At 35.9% G+C, this 21,993-nt stretch overlaps 1 protein-coding gene and 1 long non-coding RNA gene across 2 annotated transcripts in view; both read left to right on the top strand.

The window, feature by feature from the left end:
* The first annotated feature begins 446 nt into the window (after positions 1 to 446).
* On the top strand, positions 447 to 8,889 carry LOC132101914 (uncharacterized). Its single transcript, XR_009423235.1, has 3 exons — positions 447 to 1,693; positions 7,705 to 7,859; positions 8,810 to 8,889. It is a non-coding gene; the product is annotated as an uncharacterized LOC132101914 (long non-coding RNA).
* A 2,574-nt stretch (positions 8,890 to 11,463) lies between these two features.
* The window catches only part of LOC132101348 (1-phosphatidylinositol 4,5-bisphosphate phosphodiesterase eta-1-like), a 90,938-nt gene continuing 80,408 nt past the window's right edge, over positions 11,464 to 21,993 (top strand). The window contains exons 1-2 of the mRNA XM_059506240.1: positions 11,464 to 11,629; positions 18,584 to 18,695. Of these exons, the coding sequence (XP_059362223.1) occupies positions 18,617 to 18,695 (79 nt within the window). The 5' untranslated portion in view covers positions 11,464 to 11,629; positions 18,584 to 18,616. The remainder of the gene's footprint in view (positions 11,630 to 18,583; positions 18,696 to 21,993) is intronic.

Raw genomic sequence — 21,993 nt, 5'->3', positions numbered from 1 at the left:
TATGTTCGGCGTTGGTTTCTATTATATATATATATATATATATATATATATATATTAATCACTGTTACCTTAAATGACCTAGGTATCGATAAAAAATGAGGTGAAGAAATTGAACTATAACTTCTGCAAGGCCCGGAAAAAAATAATATTGTCAGACTATATTTATTACTACTACCACTTTTTTTCCCCTGCTTTTTCTTTTCTGTTTTTTATGGCCAGTGATTTCAATGAATTTTGAATCATGTGTATGACTGAACTTACTATTCATGAAACTTATTTTGTTAGCACTAAATCCATGTCAATAAAGTTAATCGTTAGAATTTCTGTAAATGATTTAGACTAGTGGAGAGGAAAGCTTAGAGTTTACAACTGAAACATTTGTTGAAACATTGACTGGGATATATATATATACAATCACCAGCACTTTTAGTAAAAGTTGTTGACTAGGGAATATTTAAGGAGATTGTTCACCCAAAACTGTCATTTATTACTCCTCTCCATTCTTCAAAACTGTATGACTTTCTTTAATAAACACAAAAGAGGAGACATTAGGCGCAATTTAAATAATGTTGGTAACCGTTTTTCTCCCCGTACTGTGGAAGTCTAGTTAACTGTTTGTTTCTTAACATTCTTCAAAATATATTTTTTTGTGTTCAACAGAAAAAAGAAACTCGTACAGTTTTGATATATCTTAAGGTTCAGTAAATGAAGACAGAATTTTCATTTTTGCTTGATTTATTGCTTTAAGGATGGACAGCCTCCGTTTCCATTTGTATTTACTTTTACATCATCTTTTTGTGAAAGTGAATGATGATTGAGGCTATCATACTGACAAATTTTCTTTTGTGTTCCATGGGGTGAAAAAAAGCCAAATGAGTTTGACAGAACATGGACTGAATGCCAGAATTTTCTTTTTTGTCAACGATCCCTGTAAAATACTGTACTGCATTGCTAAATATGTGACCCACTGTAAAATTTCCCTCATGCAAATTTCTTTATATTTGTACTCTTCATTAAGCGTTCACCTTAATTTGTGTCATGTAATGGGGAGAGAAGTTTGAGGAGAGGGTAAAGCTGCAGTGTGACTTTGATCTTTGTAAATACTTGTAAACTGTTCCAAGGAACGTTTTTATCAACATTCCCAATCTCTACGTAAAAAAAAAAAATGCATAACTTGTATACAAATAAATGAAAGGAAATCTGATCCATTTTTGTTAAGGATTTCCCTTATACAGTTTGTACATGTAATACTGAAAACGCGTTTCACTTTTGTCCTAAGTCGCTATCCTTAAACAGTGGGCGTGGCTTCATTTTGTAGTTCTTTCTCTGTAAACATGCCGACTGCAGGCTCGGGTCCTTCAGATGTGAACGAGAAGAACAAGCTCTAATAAAATCATTGTACATATATCACAGTTTGCTGACGATAACTTAACAATCGTCCGGTTAAGTAACAGTTTTGCACAATGCGTGTCAATTTTTGATTTAATTTTAATAATGTAGAAAAATGACAGCTCCCTGTATTGAGATATGAGTTTGTGAACTACGAATTATATGCCAACTGCCCATGTAAGACACAATATATGTTATATTTTGCTATGTTGATATTTGCATATTTTAATATGCTCCCCAACAGAACATCAGCACATGTCTTGATCTCGTGGGTCTTCTCATCATAGCGAGGAGCATTAGACTGGTAAATGCAACACACACGCTTGATGATGACATGCTTTTATTTCTCTGTAAGTTTGAGGAAAGTGTTAGAGCTATTATTACCACCTGTTCAGTAAGTCGATTTGAATTATTACTGAAGTGAATGGGTGGTGATAAAAGCTCCAAACAGAAACATTTTGTATTATGTAGCCTATGTGTATATACCCATATATATATATATTTCTTAAATAGATGAATGTGTGTATATTTATATAGACATAATAAATATACACAGTACACACATATTATGTAAACAAACACTTTTATTTTGGATGCGACTAATCGTTTGACAGCACTAGTTGTATTTAAATATATATATTTATATGTTAATACTATTATATTTATATTTTAGTTTTACCAACAAATTCAAATTAACATTTCAAATCATATTCATAATCATATTTTTTTAGCAATAAATTTGTCCTGCCTTTAGCAACTTCCCCTGAAAATTAGTTGGCAACACTGCACACGCCAGCCGCGGTATATTACAGTATTTTTCTTGCTGTTTGCAGAGCATAGGGCTCTCACAGACACTAGTTTTTTGTCTCATGGAAACTGATGTATTGGTATCTGTCAGGTAATTGTGACATTGCATGACGATGTAGTTATGGCATTCACCAGCAGAGGTTCCCACTGCCCTGGAACTTTTTTTTTTTTTTTTTTTTTTTTTTTTTTTTATTCAATTTTGAAAGTAACAATGACAATTTACATCAAACATAAGACAAACATACATTGGGGAAAACGTATAACAGATCTTACATTAGAAAGAATAAGAGTTAAATTCTACAAATAATTTTTTTCAACAAAAGAGATGTTTTTATGCATTTCTTATTTCTAGTGATTGAATTCAATGAGTCATGGAATATTTTAAGATCTTTACAAAAAAAATTAAAGGAGGGTGTTATAGACATTACTTTAGCTTTATGTATATGAAACTTCCCAAGAAGAATTATTAACTTTAATGTGTTATCAATTATATTTGAACCAGTATTACAGTCCAAGAAGAAGATCATAGCCTCATCTATTCTGATTATTTTGTAGAATGTATCAAAAATCATCATAGATACCTGCTTCCAAAAGTCTTCAGAGTGTTTACATTTATAAAATAAGTGTATAAGCGTTTCAGATTCAAGATTACAAAAACAACATTGTGGCGAGAAGTCTTTTATAAATTTACTAAGAAATACATTACACGGATAATACCTGTGTAATATTTTAAAATGAGTTTCCTTAACCTTATTTGGCAGTAAAAATGCATTACTTGCTGACCAGATTATCTCAATTGAAGGTATAGAAGAAAAAAGTTGTTTCCATTTCAGAATTGTTTTAGGGTAACAGCTGATATCTTGATTAAGACACTTTCTGATGTAAGAGTTATTACACTTCATATCCAAAATATGAACACCCCCAATAACAAGTTTAGGGGTTTGCCGTAACACTGGGTTGTAGCTGAGATGCGCTTTCACAAGCTGAAGCAATTTAATGGAGATGTTTTTAACAACCACATTGTAATCTCTGCATGTAGATTCAACCCCTGAGAGAGCAAGAAATTGTTGATAAGTATATATCTCACCATTACAATTTAGTAAGTCAGAAATAAAAATAATTCCTTTATCAAACCATTCTTTTTTATATATACTTTTCCTTTTAGATAATATATGTTGGTTATTCCATATTATACACTTGTGAGGGGAGAAATTGTGTTTAAAGGCTATTTTCCATGCATCTAGTGATTGCTTGTGAAAATTAGATAATTTGATGGGAAGTTTACTACATTTGAAGTCACATGATAATAAAAAGTTTAACCCACCACACTTTTCAAAAAACAAATTGGGGATATAAAACCATATAGAATCATTATGGGCCAAGCAATGTTTCAACCAATTGATTTTAAAAATGGTATTAAGAGTACTGAAATCAAGAACATTAAGCCCACCCTCTGAAAGAGTTCTGATAATCGTTTTTCTTTTTATATATTCAGTCTTATTTTTCCAAATGAATTTAAATATGGCCCTATCAATATCGGAGCACATTTTAGAATTTACGTACAATGAGAGAGCCGGGTATACCAGCCTCGAAATTCCCTCAGCCTTGGAAAGCAGAACACGTCCATGGATAGACAGGTTTCTCTGAGACCAGCAATTAAAAACCATCTTTGCTTTATGTAAACACGTAGAAAAATTATTTTCAAGTCTTTCATGTGGACATTTATTGATTATAATGCCAAGGTACCTAACCTTTTCTTTTACCTTAATTCCACATATGTCTGGGATAGCAGAAGGGTGAATTGTCATAATCTCAGATTTATTCTGATTAACAGAAAGGCCAGAGGCATGTGAAAAAAGTTTTAAAGCCTCTAATATAATGGGGACTTGACTTTTATCCTTCAGGAAGATGCATGTATCATCTGCCAGTTGACTGGTTAAAATAGTGCGGTCTGCTATTTGGATGCCTTCAATTTTCGAACAATTCACTACATAAAGATTAAGAAGCTCTGCAACCAACAGAAACAAAAAAGGAGAAATAGGGCAGCCTTGCCTGATGCCTCTCTCAATGACAAACCGTGGTGAAGTCCCACTAGACAAGGATACATTACTATTGATGTCTTTATACAGAGTCTGTACAGTTTTCACAAATTTTGGACCAAAGCCAAATCGTCTTAAGGCATCATACATAAAGGCATGCTCTACTGTATCAAATGCCTTGTAGAAATCTAAGAACAAGATTAGTGCATCATCATTAACCAACTCAGAGTAATCTAAAAGATCCAAAACAAGACGAATATTATTTGAAATGTGTCGACCTTTCATGAAGCCAGATTGTGTGAGAGAGATAACTTCTTCTAAGCAGGGTTTTAGTCTCCTAGCATATACTGCAGCTAATATTTTGTAATCAGAATTAAGCAATGTTATAGGGCGCCAATTATCTAAAAAATTTTTGTCTTTATTTGGTTTAGGAATTAACGTAATAAGACCTTGCTTCATCGATGCAGATAATTCCCCTCGATCTAAACATTCTTTGAAAAAGTCTAAGATTAAATCTTTTATATCACTCCAAAATGATCGATAAAATTCAAACGGTAACCCATCAGGGCCCGGACTCTTATTAAATGGGGTCTTTGTAATTAGAATGTCCAGTTCTTCCATAGTTATTTCTCCCTCACAAACAGCATGACTATCTTCACTTATAGCTGGAATAAAAGGATCCACATTCAAGAAAAATGTATTAGAAAATTCAGAATGAAAGGAAGAAGTATACAGTCGTTGATAAAAGTCAGATACAAATTTTGAAATCTTGCCTTCCTCAGAAGTGAGATTACCATTAATATTAAGGGTTGTAATCCTTTTTAATTCACCTCTTCTTTTTTCTAAATTAAAAAAATATGTAGAATTCTTTTCTCCAAATTCAAGCCATTTTGCCCTTGATCTGATGAATGCACCTTTGGCCTTTTCTGCATAAAGAACATCAAGGTCTTCCTTCAATAAATACAACTTCTCCTTGTCTTGTTCACTGGGAGATGGCATACATAAAATATTATTAATTTCTTTTATGATCGCAGAGCTTCTTGACTCCTTTGCCTTAGAAAGTTGTTTACCAAACTTTATAGAGAATTTTCGGGACTCATATTTAAAAAATTCCCACTTTGCAATAGCAGAATCTGAATTAACTTTACATTTTTCAATAATATTTTTAATACCTGAACAATATGTAGGAAGTTGCAAAAACGAAGTATTCATCTTCCAGTATCCTGGTCGTCTCTGAGAACTGTTACGAAGCTCAGATATTTCAAGATCGATACAGGCATGGTCAGTTAGAGGGGCAGGAGAAATAGTACAAGAGCTATTAAAAGAAACTAGCCGGTCAGATATAAGCCAAAGGTCTATTCTAGATTTTTGAGACATGTCTGCTTTAAACCATGTAAACGACGAGATACTGTTTCCATGGACGTGTCTGTAAGCATCCAACAAGGAAAGGCTGCTACAAAAATCACTTATAACTAAATTAAGGTGATTAACATTAAGTCTTGGAGGGAATCTATCTAAATGCAGATCAGGGGCTTCATTAAAATCCCCTCCCACAATGAATGCTGCTGAAGGAAATTTCAAATTTAAAGCAAGTAATTTTGTAGATAAAGATTGAAAAAGAATATGATTTAAGTTAGAACTGTTAAAGCCATATACATTACATAAAATAATAACAGCTTCTCCAGACTGAACAACAGCTATTATCCATCTGCCCTCTAAAGAGAAGTGTGACTCAAGAATTTTACCACTAAAATTATGGTTAAATAAAATTACAACTCCCCCTGAATGAGTAGACCCATGTGAAAATAAAGTTTTACCTCCCCACTGTGCTGACCAAAAAGACTCATCATTAACACTAGAATGAGTTTCTTGTAGAAAATAAACATCTCTTCTTTTAGAATTACAAAATAAAAATAAAGCTTTTCGTTTAGTAAGATCGCGAATCCCCCGAACATTAAGAGAGAAACAAGAAAAGTTAAATGACATTTGTACAGAAAACAAACACACACAAAAAAAGAGAACAATCTGCCCTAGAGGGCAAAAAAGTTAACTATGCGAGAAGGAACAAAGTGCAAAACTTATCTCTTTAACCTTCCATATCAAGCATCAATGGATTAGAGAATATCCAAACCTATAAAACTAATCAGGCCAACATTCAAAAAGAAATGCTATGAGAAAAAAAAAAAAAAAAAAAAAAAAGGACACCATCTTAGCAAGAGTTTACTTTAAAGTCATACTTGTAACTAAGATTCAATGTCACTTTTTTGGCCAAAAAAGGATAGAGGCGTTAATATGATTCACATATTATCCGCTGTAATCTTCTTTCCATCAATAATGGCAGCCGAACCCTTGAATCCAGCTCGTTTTCCATCTTTCCTGGCTTGACTTACCAGCGGCCACAGTTTATTCCGTGCGTCCCTCGCCCGTTGTGTCAGATCTTCTGTTATTTTGATGCCTTTCTGTTTGAGGACTTCAGAGTTTTTCGCGTCCATCCATATGCGATCCCGATGAGTGCGTGACAAAAACTGCACAATAATCCGCCGTGGGCTCGCGCCTCCCGCTTTCGGCCCGATTCTGTGTGCAACATCAATGGAAGTCTGAAGAACGTCTCTCAATCCCGGCGAGATTTGAGAAAAAATATCCATTGCGATCATTTTCACGTTTTCTCCCGTCTCCTCCGGAATACCAGACATTTTCAAATTCCACCTTCTTTTATATGCCTCCAGTTCGTCAACTTTTTCCCACAGTTGGTTGTTTTCATTGATCACGGCCGCTACTTGAACACCTAGTTCGTTAGTTTTAGTTACAGCCCTCTCCGTTTTGACGGTCACTGAATCAACTTTGGTGGCGAGTTGAGATATCAGGTTCGAATTGGATGCAACAGACCTTTCAATGTCCAGTAACTTCTCCATGAAATCATCTTGCTTTTTTCCCAGCCTCTCAATCGCCTTCAGTATATCATTTAGTATATCCGTATTTAAGGGCTCGGATACCTGCCGTCGTATCTTCGGAAGAGGGCTGTTGATCGGGGTGTCTGAAGATAAACAATCCATGTTTAAATCCTCTTCGACGTCGGGAGTGGGTTTAGCATAACCATGCACACGCTTCACACTCTCCGCCATTCCTTCCATTTGTCTCAGGTTATGTTTCGGCAGCGCGAGTTTCAATCAACGCACTCTGCAAGCCGCGACAGACGTTCAATTCTAACAGTCCCAAAAGGCAAATATTCTCAATTCCAGTTTAAAAACGTTGTAGAGTCATTCAAAACATAAAGTCACTTGTAGAATTAACGCAAAAAATCAAGGAAGGAAAAAAAAAGATTAAGTTTTGCACAAAAGTTTATGCGAGACAGAAACGGTTTAGCTACACAGACGCCATCTTGGCCTCCGAAAAAACTCCACTGCCCTGGAACTATGTTAATGTTTTAATTTTTTCGTCTTAATCATATTTTCCTGTCTTTGTTTTTTAGATTTCAAAATTTGGCTCTGCAGCTGATATTCCAGCACGTTTCATTGAGGGAAACTTCAGTATCAGAAGAAGACTAAGAAATATTACCAAAAAAAGGGCTTGAAGTGGAACACATTCCAATTAATGTCCCTTTGCTCAGTCGCTTGCTTATTAAACGTAAGGAACAACTTGACCCCCTTTTGAAGTCCTTCAGGAAGACCCCCTAACACTTTAATTAAATGTTCTTTCAGTAGGCCTGCACATTTATTTCACAGCTGTCTCAGGGACCACAGTTTTCATCTCAACAGCTGCTCTCAATTATGACTCTTCTCTTAGACAGCAATTTTATCGGTTTTCATAATTGTGCATCTCTGCAACGGTTTGAGTTAAAAATCTTTGTTTGTGTTCTACTGAAGAAACAAAGTCACCTACATCTCGGATGCCCTGGGGGTAAGCAGATAAACATCAAATTTTCATTTTTGGGTGAACTACCCTTTAAGTCAACGAAGCACATAGGATTTCTCTCTCTTGTCATTCTATGATTACACTCCATACCCAGCGAAACCTCACATTGTTTAAGAACTATATCAAATAGCCACCGAGTTGTTAACATTTGCACATCTACAAGATGGTGTTTTAATATTTTTAAATGGATCGCTGTAAATCAGTTAGTGGAAAGAGACAGTCAAAATAATTCTATTATAGACCCGCCATGCCTTAAAAATGAGTTTTGATGTGATCTAAATGTGCGATTCCAGTCACATATCAACTCCCTGAAGAATAGCCAAGACGATTATATCTGTTAATGTCACTGTGATTCACAGATGGCCTCTTATTAAGCTTGACCTCTTGGTGCTTGTACCATATGGATGTGTCTAGCTTTCTCCAGTACACCACAGAGACTAACACTCTTCAGGATAGCATGACCTTATTGGTCTCGTTTACATAATGGTCCTCCCAGACCACAGAAAATGATCCTTTCTTTAAATCCTTCAGATGTCTCTCTGCTTTAAACTGGCTCCGTTAACTGTTTTGCCATCGTAAAAGCCCTTTGAAATAGAGTCCCGTTGATCTAGCGTTTAAAAGGGTTGTTGGCTAGAGATGAGAACTCACTCTGGCTTCTGCAGGTCAGCCCGTGACCCTTCTGGATGTGCGTCTGGCTGGAGTGGAGCTGACCGCAGAAGGGCAGGACTGGATTGGTCAACAGCTGAGGCGGTGTGGCTCCGACTGATCGCTGATCAGCTGTTTGTGATTCATTGGATAAGGATTTTTATTTGTATTTATTTACATGCATACTTGTTTATTTACTTACTTGTACTCAAACATTTTTCCTTATTATTTTCAAGCTAGGCATACCATATAAAGATATCTAAACATATCAATCTATCTATCTATCTAATCTATATCTATCTATCTATCTATCTATCTATCTATCTATCTATCTATCTATCTATCTATCTATCTATCTATCTATCTATCTATCTATCTATCTATCTATCTATCTATCTATCTTGTTTTTTAGTAAGCCTGGGCTGTTAAAAGACAAAAAAAAAGTTGGGATCCAGTTGAATGGAGTTGAAATAAGAAATATCTTGATTTGTTTGGCTTGTATTTAATGCTTTAATTATTATTAATGATTTTGAGTTTTGAGGCCCCCTAGTGAGTCCTGGCCCGTGGTTGAGAACCACCACTTTAGATCTAATATCATACAATTTAACACAGAACATCATCATGGAAAGCTTGAAATATCAGGGGATTTCAAATGTGTTGTTTCTAAGCCTAGAAAAGTCTTAGAGTATTAATTACAGTGACAATTCTACTTGGTACTTTCCCTATTATTACTATTATTTTTAAATTGGACTTTGTATTTCTATATGCAGTTTCTATAAAATGAACTATTTATTGTTTGAACTATTTATTCTAAATGCGCTATATTTCTGATCTCAGATCTGATTGCCATGGATGAGGTTAGCAGCAATTAAAATTCAACTGATTGAAATTTCCATGTGTTTTTATGCTCACCTTCATATTCCTGACAACTGGAAAGCCTTTGTATTCTTCCCTCCTCCCATAAATCCACATCCCACAGACCTCTCGGGGGAGTGCTTTGTCACGATGACATGGCAGTGGGGGTCTACCGATGCCCCTATGGATAGAATGAGAAGGAGGGATCCCCATTACTATAGAAACATCACAGTCAGAAGACAAAGTGCATCGGGGGTGCCACCTTCTCAGGGTCCCAAAGGCCGTAGAACTTTGGCTAGAAGAAGGAAAAAGGTGCTGGAATGGAAGAAAACTTATCTAAAAGATGAAGATAAAGGTTCAAAAGACAAATAATATTCAGAAATATTATCAGAAGACAGTTGTACAGCTGAATTGTACTTGTTTCATTGACGGTGACTAAAGAAACATTTGAAATGTCAACAATGTTTTTGTGAAAGTGAATATGTCAGTGTTGCATGTACCAACTACAAAAATCTGGCATCTCAACATAAGTCATTCTTGTTTATTGTCTCAAAATTATACCTGGTGGGTTTAATTTTCTGTAAAAGAACAAATAAATCACAACTTGGAGAGAATATGTTATCTCAGACTTGGTAGACTCTAAAAAGAGGTTTAACTAACATTTAATGGGCCTCCCAGTGGTGTGCTCAGTGAGAGTGCGGGTCCTCTGGTAGGGGTTTTGTTTTCGCATCAGTTTTCAATGGCAGTAGTCTATCTACTCTTAATGTGCAGAAGGGGGAGGAAATGACTGGTGCCTGCCCCCTCCTTTCAGTCTTTATTGTGCAAATGCCCCTTGCACTATGGCAGAGATGCTGGACTCTTATTGGACAGACAGTTTTGAATTGTAAAGGTGCATTGGGAATGAGACCAGCAGACTCTGAACCCAGACTCAGTACACTGGCGGTTACACAGAGAGACCTTGGAAACTGTGGAACGAGTGAGAGATATCAAATATGCCCTTTGTTTTCATGCGGGAGAGGGAACAGAATTCCTCTCTTCTCATTTGATCAAATTCTAAGCCTGGAATGTTAAGCTCCCCAACTCTCACATTTTAGGTTTTGTGATAGCACGCTGAAATTCAAATGTAGCCTATTTAAATAGAACATCTATGAATAGAATAATAAACAGGATAAAATAAAATAGTATTCTATATCATAGTTTCATATTTTATTATTTAGTTTGGTAAAAAAAATTGAGCCAATGTTTTCTAACAAGCAATATGTTTTATTTTATTGTTATACTATTTCATTTTATCCTGTTTATTTTTCAATAATACCTAACATATGTATTGATAACACTTTATTTTATAGTTCAATTCTTGCTATTAACAAACCATTAACAACGACTCTTGCCTCAACAAACTCCTAATTTGCTGCTTATTAATAGTTAGTAAAGGAAAGTGTTATAAAGTTTAGGTATTGGGTAGGATTAGGGATTTAGAATATAAGTAGGCTAATAATAAACAGTCAATTGATAATAAGCAACTAGTTAATAGTGAGAATCGGTACCTTTACTAAAGTTATAGTTTTCTAACATTTTTTTAAATAAATAAAGTCCACGTGTAAGTTCTCAGTGTTTGAGTTTTGTTGAAACATGCCTTTAAAATACGGCAGGAACCGATTAATATTACTGGCAAACTGAACCTACAATGCCGTATGATTTGTCGCGTGATGATATTTGTTGTCTGCGAATGGTCGCGTATTCTCAAGTCCGTTCCTGAAAGTCCTCACCTGTTTTTCCGGCGGCTCCTCTCAAATCCGTTCAGTCACCAGTCCGGAGCTTTTGAATGAGAGCGGAGACTTTTAGTTACACTGTACATGGGAAGAAGAACCCTGCTGACGCGTGTGTTGAGGAAAACAAGTACACAATGTTTCAATGAAAAGAGTCGAGGCTGACTGTAACCAAAGCGGAATTATAAGCAAACTCTTGAGTGAGAAACTGAAGTAAGTGATTTGTCTCCACTCTTTGTTGAGAGCAGGTGCACGTTTGAACTGTACCATGCGAAGAAGTTTCACTTTTTCCTCTTTTATTACCTTTCTGTTTTACTGTTATGAACTGTCTATATTATAAAGTGTCAGTGAACGATTTATATATATATATATATATATATATATATATATATATATATATATATATATATATATATATATATATATATATATATATATATATACACGCACACACAGAGAGAGAGAGAGAGAGAGAGAGAGAGAGAGACACATACATAGCGTTGTACAATGTTAAAATCCTGTAGGAATAACTTTAAACAGTGCATTTAGGCCTATTATTTACTTACAGTCTTCTTGGTGTATAGTATAAAAAAACATATAAAAAAAAGCAAAAGCAAAAGCTAGGTGGTCTTCAGGTCCAGTGGAGGGGATTTACAGTATCCAGGGGGCATTTGTTCAAATCCCTACTCATGTGCAGAGGTGACTGCTCTATGTTGTATGGTATATTCAGAGGGTAAGTAAGTCAAAACATATTGTAACAGTTGTTGACGGAGCAACAAGTCTCTGACATTGCAGGCTGGTAAATTTATCTGGGTGTGTGCTGTTCACTGAAGCCTTGAAACAATCACTGTTGCTCATGTTCAATATTTCTCCAAATCCGTATATTGTTTACAGACTTTAACCAGACAAATATGGACCTAGAATTATTGTGTGCCGTCTTTGTCTCTAAATCTGCCAAAATGGGAGCTAAAAAAAAAAAGATGACACTCTTGAGGTTCCACCCATGACTGATTAATCTCTTTGAAATCACTTTTTTTTTAAAGTATTGTTATAAATTGATACACTGACCTTATTTTTGCTGAATGATTAAGTGACCTGTATTTGGCTACACAAGACACCCCATACAGAGCATCACATTATAGTGAAATACATGTCAGACACACACTTGAGAAAATGTTAGGTTTTGCACCCAAGACAGTCTTGTATTTGTCACTGCAAAGAGCTTCTATTCAAAGTGGATGCATATTTCTGTGTATTGGAACGTGTGGGGTAAAATGACTCCAGTGTTTTCCAAGCGCAGCGTATCATTTTGCTCCCCTGCTCGGGTGTAGCGTGGAGTGGCAAACAAGCTTCTGTGTGGAAGCGGAGACCCGATTAATTATTCAGCTTTTATTCTCCGAGAACAGAAGATGTTAACTGTATTCTTTGTGTTCTCAGTGTGGCTTCAGTGAAGTTAGTCCTCTGCGGCCTTGAAACAGATCCCAGGGTCTGTCACTAGTTCTGGGTCATAGTAAATGTGTCTGTCACTCCTACTGTATCAGTCCAAGCTAAGAATGTTTCAGACTTTTAGTGCATTCATTCAGTTCACGTTAAACTTTAAAACCTTTTTTGATTCCTTGTTGATCTTTTTGTCACTTGACTGTTTAATTTTCAGCCTAGCAGAACAGTCAGAATTCGTCAGGGCCACTTTAATGCAGGCACTTCCTAGTAGCCATCATTAAGGTGCTTTCGTTCAGTGTTTGAATAACCATAAATAATTACATGTTCTTGCAGAACTTGCATTGTACAACTTCAGAGAACTCCACCTTGTACCACCTGACCATCGCAAGGTCATACTGAAACACTCGAAATGGTAGGGACTTTTAGTCATGAAATGTAGTAGAGCAGTTCTTTTTTTAAAGTTTAATATTTCCCATAATTGACTATTGTAAATGTTTTGATAATGTAAGAATAATCTGAAAGTAAATGAATGACACATAATACAGATTAATATAGCACAGCACTGATTAATTTTCTAATGCCTAATATTTTCTGTTGCATTTTATCATCTTTAATATACTTTTTGGAAATGGGCATTTCTTTCAGACTTTAACGGTGCAGATTGCACATAAAGAGTTTCTCTCTCTCTCTTTTTTTCTCTCTATGTATCAAATCTCATTGGTCCATCAGCTATGTTTACCCCTTCTTTTTCTAACAGCGATGCATGTAGTACTGTAAATAACCTGTGTATTGTTCTCCAAAAGTTTGGTAATCATTCATAACAAAGCTCTCTATTCTAAGTTATGTATAACTAACTTGTTTTTAAAGATTGATTATAACCTTCTAGGAGACCTGTTATACAGTTAACATTCTGGAAATTTTATGCATAATAGATGGTGTGGTGGGAGGAAAGGGCAAGTGGTTCCGTGGGGGGAGCGAGTGGGCACTGAAAACAAAAGCTTGAAGAGATTGATAGCAAATATTGTGATGCTCTCATAGATGACAGATTCTGGGAAAAAAATAACAGCATCATCTCTTAGAAATATGTTTGGGAGTAAGACAGACTTTCAGATACAGATGATAATGCAGAAACATGAGTCGGCAGTTTTGCTGGATTGATATGTATTCTTCTTGACAGGGAGAGTGAGAGAAGCCGTCCACTTTACTGCAGGATATGGGAGGGCTCTGAAGAGGGGGCTTGTTGGGGGAAAGTGTCCTGCTTTACAGTCAGAGGGGGTGTGAGGTCACAGGGTTAGACCCCACCCCCACAGTTAAATCTATTTTAAGTGCTGTCACCTAGAGATCGACCGATATGGGTTTTTCTATTGCCGATGTTTAGAGGTCAAGGTCAGCCGATGGCCGATATGTGCTGACGATTTTTAGGGACGATATCTTGAAGTTTTCCCCTTCGTTTGCATGCTAAAATGTCACACTAATAATAAGTGGATGCACAACATTTCTAAACTTATCATTTATTGAGCACTGACTTGAACCATCTCTCGAATCATAATTTTTGCACTGAACGTTATTAAAATAAAAAAATGTATCCAAAGTTAACCAAACAAATCAATAAACTGACCAAGTATTAAATATATAAAACAGGCAATATATAAGTCAATCATTTACATAAAAGTTTTAAAGCATTTATCAAGTAGAATTTTTCAAGTTTGTTGGAACAAAAATGTAAAATTAAATATACATTTAAATAAATACAATTTTAGAAATAGAAATCAATTAAACTGAAAAATATATATAAAATAAATAACAGTAGTGCTGCAAACACACTAGCAACCAGCAACATTTGTGTTTGGTATAAATGACACAGAACATCTAAAGTGCATTCTAATTTCAAACTTACATCGCAGTCTGTTCATTATTAAAATAAAGTAGGCTACAGTCAACCAAACATTTAAAAGGTTACACTGGTCAGTTTAAATAGACCGTAGTATACCGGTCTACTCTGCTGTTATGCCAAGGACGTTTTTACTTATGTGAAGAGGATGATCTTTTCCGTCTAGTTTACATTAAATTAAAAAAAAAAAAAAATTATAGTTTAACATTCAGATACATTGCGACTATGGAACCATTTGGATATGTGCAGAACGAGACGTGAGCAATAACCTCCAAATACATCCAGTCAAACCCACGCTCACTTGTCCTCGTATGGATCGGATCATTTTTCGGATCAGCAAAGCAAAAAAAAAAAAAAAAGGTCAAGACAAATAAACATACGTTTTGTCTTTTTTTTATTAACATTATTAAATTAAAATATATGAAATCAACTTAAAGTGCACATGGCATAATAGCCTATCTTATTTTTAACATAATAGCCCGACTTCTCATTTTCCAGTGTGCTGTGATGAAGTGAGCAGTTATCGTCACATATTTCTCCGTCCCCCTGGACGTCCACCCTTCTGTCGTGTGCGCAACAGAAGATGCTCGGGATAGTTCATCCACAACTTTTTTCTTCTCCTGTTCATAAAGATCTGGCACAATCTTTTCACTCTAACCTCTTTTCTTCATCATTATATCTGACAGGGAATCCAAAATGCGCGGGCCGTTCAAGCTCCTCCGTTCCTCCGCTCGCCATTACCACTGAGTGTGGACTGAACATGCGCAATTTTTTTCTTTTCTTTTTGTTCATAAATCAATCCGCGGGTCACGTGAGTGCCGAACCGAAGATATTGATCCGAACGGATCACGGATCAATGATGATCCGGATTCCGTTACACCACTTATAGTGTCATTTGAAAACATTGCAGTTGCGTTCTAAAATACAACAATGAGCACCACGAAACCATTTAAAGAGGCGCATTCAGCGGTCTCCTTGACGGGAAACAGTCAACAAAGTAAATGATCTCCAACGAATGGCGCGCTCTCTTCATTTTATCAAATGATCATAATCACATCTATTCATTTTATAGTCCTGCTGTGTGGCTTTTGCACATAATAATAATACTGCTGCAGACGCATTTCGCAGCATTAAGGTTATTAATTGATCGTTAATTTAAACGACGACCGATCATGGAAATTATATTAAATAATGACAAATATCGGCCCAATATATCGGCCGACCGAAATATCGGTCGACCTCTACCCCCAATCCCCTGTGCTCAAACTCTCTCATATGCATTTATTATTAATTTAGGCAAATGTGCAGCAACGATTTGCCTACCAATGAGATCTACCCCCAGATATGGTTAATGCATCTGAATAGCAAATGGCAGCAACACAGCAATTTGCCAAACATCCAGCTATTTAATTGTCAGTGTGAATGCGCATAAAACCTTTAGTGATTTGTATTGATTTTCTACAAATAACTATGACCACTGTCCATCAAACTCCCCGTCAGTGAGCGTTGTTACTGAAATGAGCTCATCCTTGATTTGCTTCTGCAACGGAAGCTAGAGACGCAGGCCTTACATAATCCAGGAAGGTTATATTTTAGACTTCCTAATAATGGGACGCCACTGAACCAGATTGTGTTCCTCAGGGGCAGATGGGACTTTCTTATGACTGTACAAACAGCATGGTTTATTGAAAAGCCAAGCGCTCACATTACCACGCTCTGACACTATAATCATTCTCAATTTGCTCCCTCTGTGTGGATAATGCCTGCTGAAAGGGGCTGCTAGTCTCTTATCCCATAGCTGATGTGCCTCATAGTCACAGGAATACATTTTTCAAGCCCACGTGACAGCTTTTGATTACCCTCACATTTATATTTTAGCTATTCTGACAGGAAGCAACAAATCACAAGATGAGAGAAACCAGGAGAGCTGAATGGAGCAAGGGATTTGGTCTGCTGGGCCTTATGGATCGCATTTACAGCATGTTTTAGAGTCTTAGAGATCCGCCTTTTTGTTGATTTGTCGAGAATCTTGGTTCACATACACATCAGGGATGCTCTGAATATGACACTGTCCCAGATTATGACCTTTCTCTTTGAAATACCTCCCATGGAGTCGCTTCCTGAACTGTTTGTACAGTATTGTAAGTTTTAAAGTAACCGTTTTTCATTTGCATCTCTGTTCTGTTGGGTTTTTTCTCCAGCAGCACCTGTTGCGTGTCTGTCTGCTGGGGATTTATGGGAACATCCTGAGGGAGAAAGTTCCGGAAAAAGCAAGACCCCCGTCGGCTTCTGCTTTAGTGTCTGATTTCAGCTTGTTTCAGGAAATTAGTGCAGACTGAGGCCAAAGGGTCAAACGCATAGACTTTGTGGGGGGCTCTGGTTAGAGTGAATAGTTTCTGTTAAGATCCAGCAACACATGCTCTTCATTCCACCAATTATGGGTAGCAAACTGCATATTGTATTAGTTTTTATATGGAAGTGCCGCAAGTTTTAGAATGTAAGATTTTTTTTAATGTTGTAAGATTTTTTTTATGTTTTTAAAATAAGTCTCTTCTGCTTGCTTCAGAAAATAATGTCATATTCTGATTTGCTGCCCTAGAAACATTTATTATTATTAATATTATTATTATCATCAGTGTTTCAAAAGTTTTTCACTTATTTCAAAAGAAATTAATGCTTTTATGCCTTTATTCAGCAAAGATGCATACAATTAAGACTTAAGAACTTTTGTGAAAAGTGGGGACATCCCATGGGCGTAATGGTTTTTATACTGTACAAACTGTATATTCTATGGCCCTACACCAACCCTAACCCTAACCCTCACAGGAAACTTTGTGCATTTTTACTTTCTCAAAAAAAAACTCATTCTGTATGATTTATAAGCGTTTTGAAAAATGGAGACATGGGTTATGTCCTCATAAGTCACCCTCTCCTTGTAATACCTGTGTCATACCCATGTCATTATACAGAGTGGTGTCCTGATATGTCACAAAAACAAGAGCACACACACACACGCACACACACACACACACACACACACACACACACACACACACACACATATAATGTTAGAATGTAATTTCATTATTTTTATTTATTTGTTTGTTTGTTTGAAATAACAAGCAATTTTTCTATTAGATTTTTTATGGGATTTCCATTCAACCGTATAGCGATAGTATTGAGCATTACAGTTACAATTTTATTTTATTTTATTTTGAGTGATCTTTTCCCCTTAAAAATGTATCTGGTTTAATGCTGAAGACCACTTTTGGTTATATTTCCTAGGTGAGAAGTTCCTCACTGTTTTGAAAGTAATTAAAAATCCTTCAGTTCAAGTAATTGTAGAAAATGTGTGAATATTAAAGAGGTGATACTGCACGTCGTAATTTACACCTATGGAAGGATCTCAACATATCATTTCACACCTATGTATTCTGAATTTATAATGGACATGGATGTGTAATAAACTGTCTCAAGGCACTCTCAAGCCCTCAGTCCTCCCAACACACACAGGGGTGTCGGACTGGGGGTAAAACCAGTACTGATTACCAGGGCCCCAAAGGAAGAGAGGGGCCTTGAAAAGTCTATATATATATATTTCAGTGTTGTAACTGTAGGTTTGCACTTGTCATTTCCAATCAGAGCACTTTGTGCCTGACGAGATGTGAGACTGACATCAACCTCTAGCTGTCACAGCACATGGGTCAAAACCTTTACCATTTCAATATGTCTTCATGTATGCAAAATGCATATTTAAATTTATTGCTGGAAACTGTTTGATAAGCTCTACTGTTTATTTAACAACTGAAATGAAACATCTTTTTTTTCCATTACAGATATTCCACTCTCCATCCTTCCTGGAACCCATCATGAGCTACAGGAAGATGGACAAGCATGGAAGCCCACAGTATTTCCGCCATTTTCTGGCTGACAACAGTATCTTCCATGGTAGGCTTATGTCCGTATGATGGATATATCATAGTGTACTGTTGTTATACATAACATTTTTGCGCTTCTCCAAATCTCAGGAAATGTGAAGAGTGGTTTTTGATTACTTGACCATCAGATGCATTTGGGACTGGTATACACAAGGTGGTGCTGTATCTCACATCATGATGATAATAAAGCACTGGTGCTGGATTGTTTGGGGATTGCCATCTTTGGTACTGAAAGGAAAGGAAATCAGTCCTTCTTGACTTGATGCCGTTTGTTTAAATGGGACTGAGTCCCCAAGGCCACATCACTGAGCACAAAACTGACAGCTTGACAGAAATATACTACAAATAGCTACAGATGGTTTTAAAAGTGAAATAATTTGTCCAACCTTACTTCATGCAAATTTGAGAGATGGGAGTAGAGGAGGGAGTATTGACAGATGTGCTAAGAGCCAGGCAATAAATTATTAAATGTTAAAGGTTATAGCCTACCTAAAGCTAAACCGCAGATCTTCATTTGTTCATCAGATGCTTTAAATGACCCGTTGACTACATTTTCCTGTGACATTTCCGGTCATTTCATTATATATATATATATATATATATATATATATTTTATAAATCATGTTATAATTTCCAGGCCTTGAAATTTAATGTAAATTTAATGTATATTATTTATTTTATATATGCTAATTTGGTTGCCAAGTAATATTTCTTATCAATATTTAAAACATTTGTGCAGTGTAATATTTTGTGAAAAGTCTTTTTGTTTTAAGCTTAAATACAGTAGAAAGTAAAATAATAATAATAATAATAATATATATATATATTTGTGATCTCTATAAAATAGTTCTTAAAAAAATATTTATTCAGTCACAAACGACTGGAAATTATTTGATTTATTTAATGTGATTTAAAAATAGCATTTGAAACTAATTTTGTGTTTACATTGTTTTACCTTTTCAGCTTTTCAGCTATAATCTCTATGTATAAGTACAATCAGCATTTAATCTGCATTAATGTTTTTAATCTAAATTAATGCTTAATTAGATCTACTATACCCATATTCCAGTGGCATATACTGACATGAACAAGAGGCACTTGTGTGTTGGTATGCTGGTGTCGGTGTGTTTGCTCCTCTGAGAGAGAGTGATTGTTGTCTAGTGGCTGGGCAGTTGATGCATGATGTCCATCATCCCTGTGGGCTGCAGCCCGCCTGTCTGTCTGAAGGAGGTGTTTTGTCTGGCTCTCTTTGCGTGGCATGCTGGGCTGCACCGCTGCAGTAATTTACCCCCATTCATTCTTTAAACGTTTTCACTCCTCCCGCAGCCAGAGATGGATCAACCTGCCTGGAAAATGACAAAAGCCAGTGTGTTTGCTTCAATTCCACAGGTCCCTTTTTCTATTGCATAGGTTTCCAGTTTCTTCCTCTCAAACTGTGTGTCACTATCTGTCTCTCACTCTTTTATTGTCATTTGCTTGCTCACTCGTCTCAGAAGGCTAGTGCAATAATGACGAAGGAGGGGATAGGAATGAAAGTAATGATGAAGTGGAAATCAAGTTTATATGCATCACAGACATTATGATCGGTTTATATGAAACGAATCACTTGTAAAATAAAACCAAGAGCTGTGTATCTGTGTGTAAATTGATTAGCACTTTGATTCCCTCAGTAATGCCTGGCCAGCCAAATTTGATAGTGACTTAGACACATTTTTTGCCACACATACACACATGAATAGAACCGGGAAGCCTATCATTATACTGACCGAATCCTCAGACAATATTGATTGGTCCACCTTCATTCCAAACTACTTTACAGTTCTGGGAACATCTACTTCACTCTACATCCATCGGGATTTATTCTTTTAGTCAGCAACAATGTCCCATTTGACATTTAGCACTTTAAGGGCACTAAAATACACACACAGTCTGGAACAAATTCTGCTTATTTATGTGCTGTGAATATGAAACCCTCAAAGGAATCAACGACAAGATCCAGACTTGCTTATATTTATGAGGCTTTATTTCCATCTGTCACTGATGCTTGCGTGATGGATGAGTGTGACGGAGACTTCACAGTGAAATACTCGCCAATTGAAACACTGAGTGAGCATATTTAACTTGGTATATTACCCTGAGCATATTTAACAGCCATTTTAGTCTGAATAGAGGTGATTTTAACATCTGTCAGATATTGTGTCAAATTTATTAACTGTGAAAAGGAGTATTTCAACCAAAAACAATCTGTCATCTTTTTTTTTTTTACATGTTTTATATCTGCATTTATACATTATTTATTCATATTGTTCGAAAGTTCTTTGATTTTCTTTAGTGGAACACATAATGAGATATTTTACAGAATGTTCATGCTGCTCGTTTCCGTTCAGCAAATGTATGATTGTGGACGCTTGCAAATAAAGGAATACATTCAATTTGTACATATATTAAAATAGAAAACAGAATGGCTTTAAAAGACTTTTAGATTTTCTTAGATTATTGACTCATTTTATTATGCTTTTTTTTTCAGTTTTGAGGCTTGAAATTCTGCATTCTTCAGTTGTATGGAAATGAGCAGTTTGAACAACCTACAAATAATCTTTTGGATTCCCGCATAAGAAACGGTAGTTTATTTTATCTCACACAGCAGAAGTGTGGGGTCAGGGGTTCCTAGGGAAAGCAAGAGCTGATGAAATGTAAATGTATAGCGTGAAAGCAGTGTAAGTCACTTTGGATAAATGTGTCTACCAAAAGCATAAATATAAATGTAGAGAATAGGTCATACAGGTTTGGAACGGCCTTAGGGAGTAAATAATGACAGGATATTTTTGGGTGAACTTTGCATTGAAGCATTGAAAACAAATGTTTATTTAATTATTTTACAATTTGTGGTTAATGTGTAATGAAGGCCATTATGTGCCTGCTAAAAATCTGTAAAAATCTCTGTCCGCAGTCCAACACTCCAGCACACAGATCAATGAGAAATACATTATGACATATAAATTTTTTAGAAACCTTCCACTAATAGATCTCAACCATGTCTCAATACGCATTCATCTGTAAAGATGTGATGAGAGAGATTATTTATTATCACAGAAACGTAAACTAAATCAGATGGTGTGTTAATCGGTTTATTCTCAAATACCTGTGAAATAGGGGTGATTTCAGGTAAACTGGGACGTTTTATACATCAGTGTCAAAAAGTGACCTAGTTTACCAGAACTCTCCCTAACAAAACAATTGCTGCTAGACAACTATGATGCTTCTCTGAATTACATTTTGCAGGAACAACAAATACTGGCCAAAGTTCA

The sequence above is a fragment of the Carassius carassius genome, chromosome 23 (genome assembly GCF_963082965.1).
Source record: "Carassius carassius chromosome 23, fCarCar2.1, whole genome shotgun sequence".
NCBI lineage: Eukaryota > Metazoa > Chordata > Actinopteri > Cypriniformes > Cyprinidae > Carassius > Carassius carassius.
This window is presented reverse-complemented; position numbering and strand designations above follow the sequence as displayed.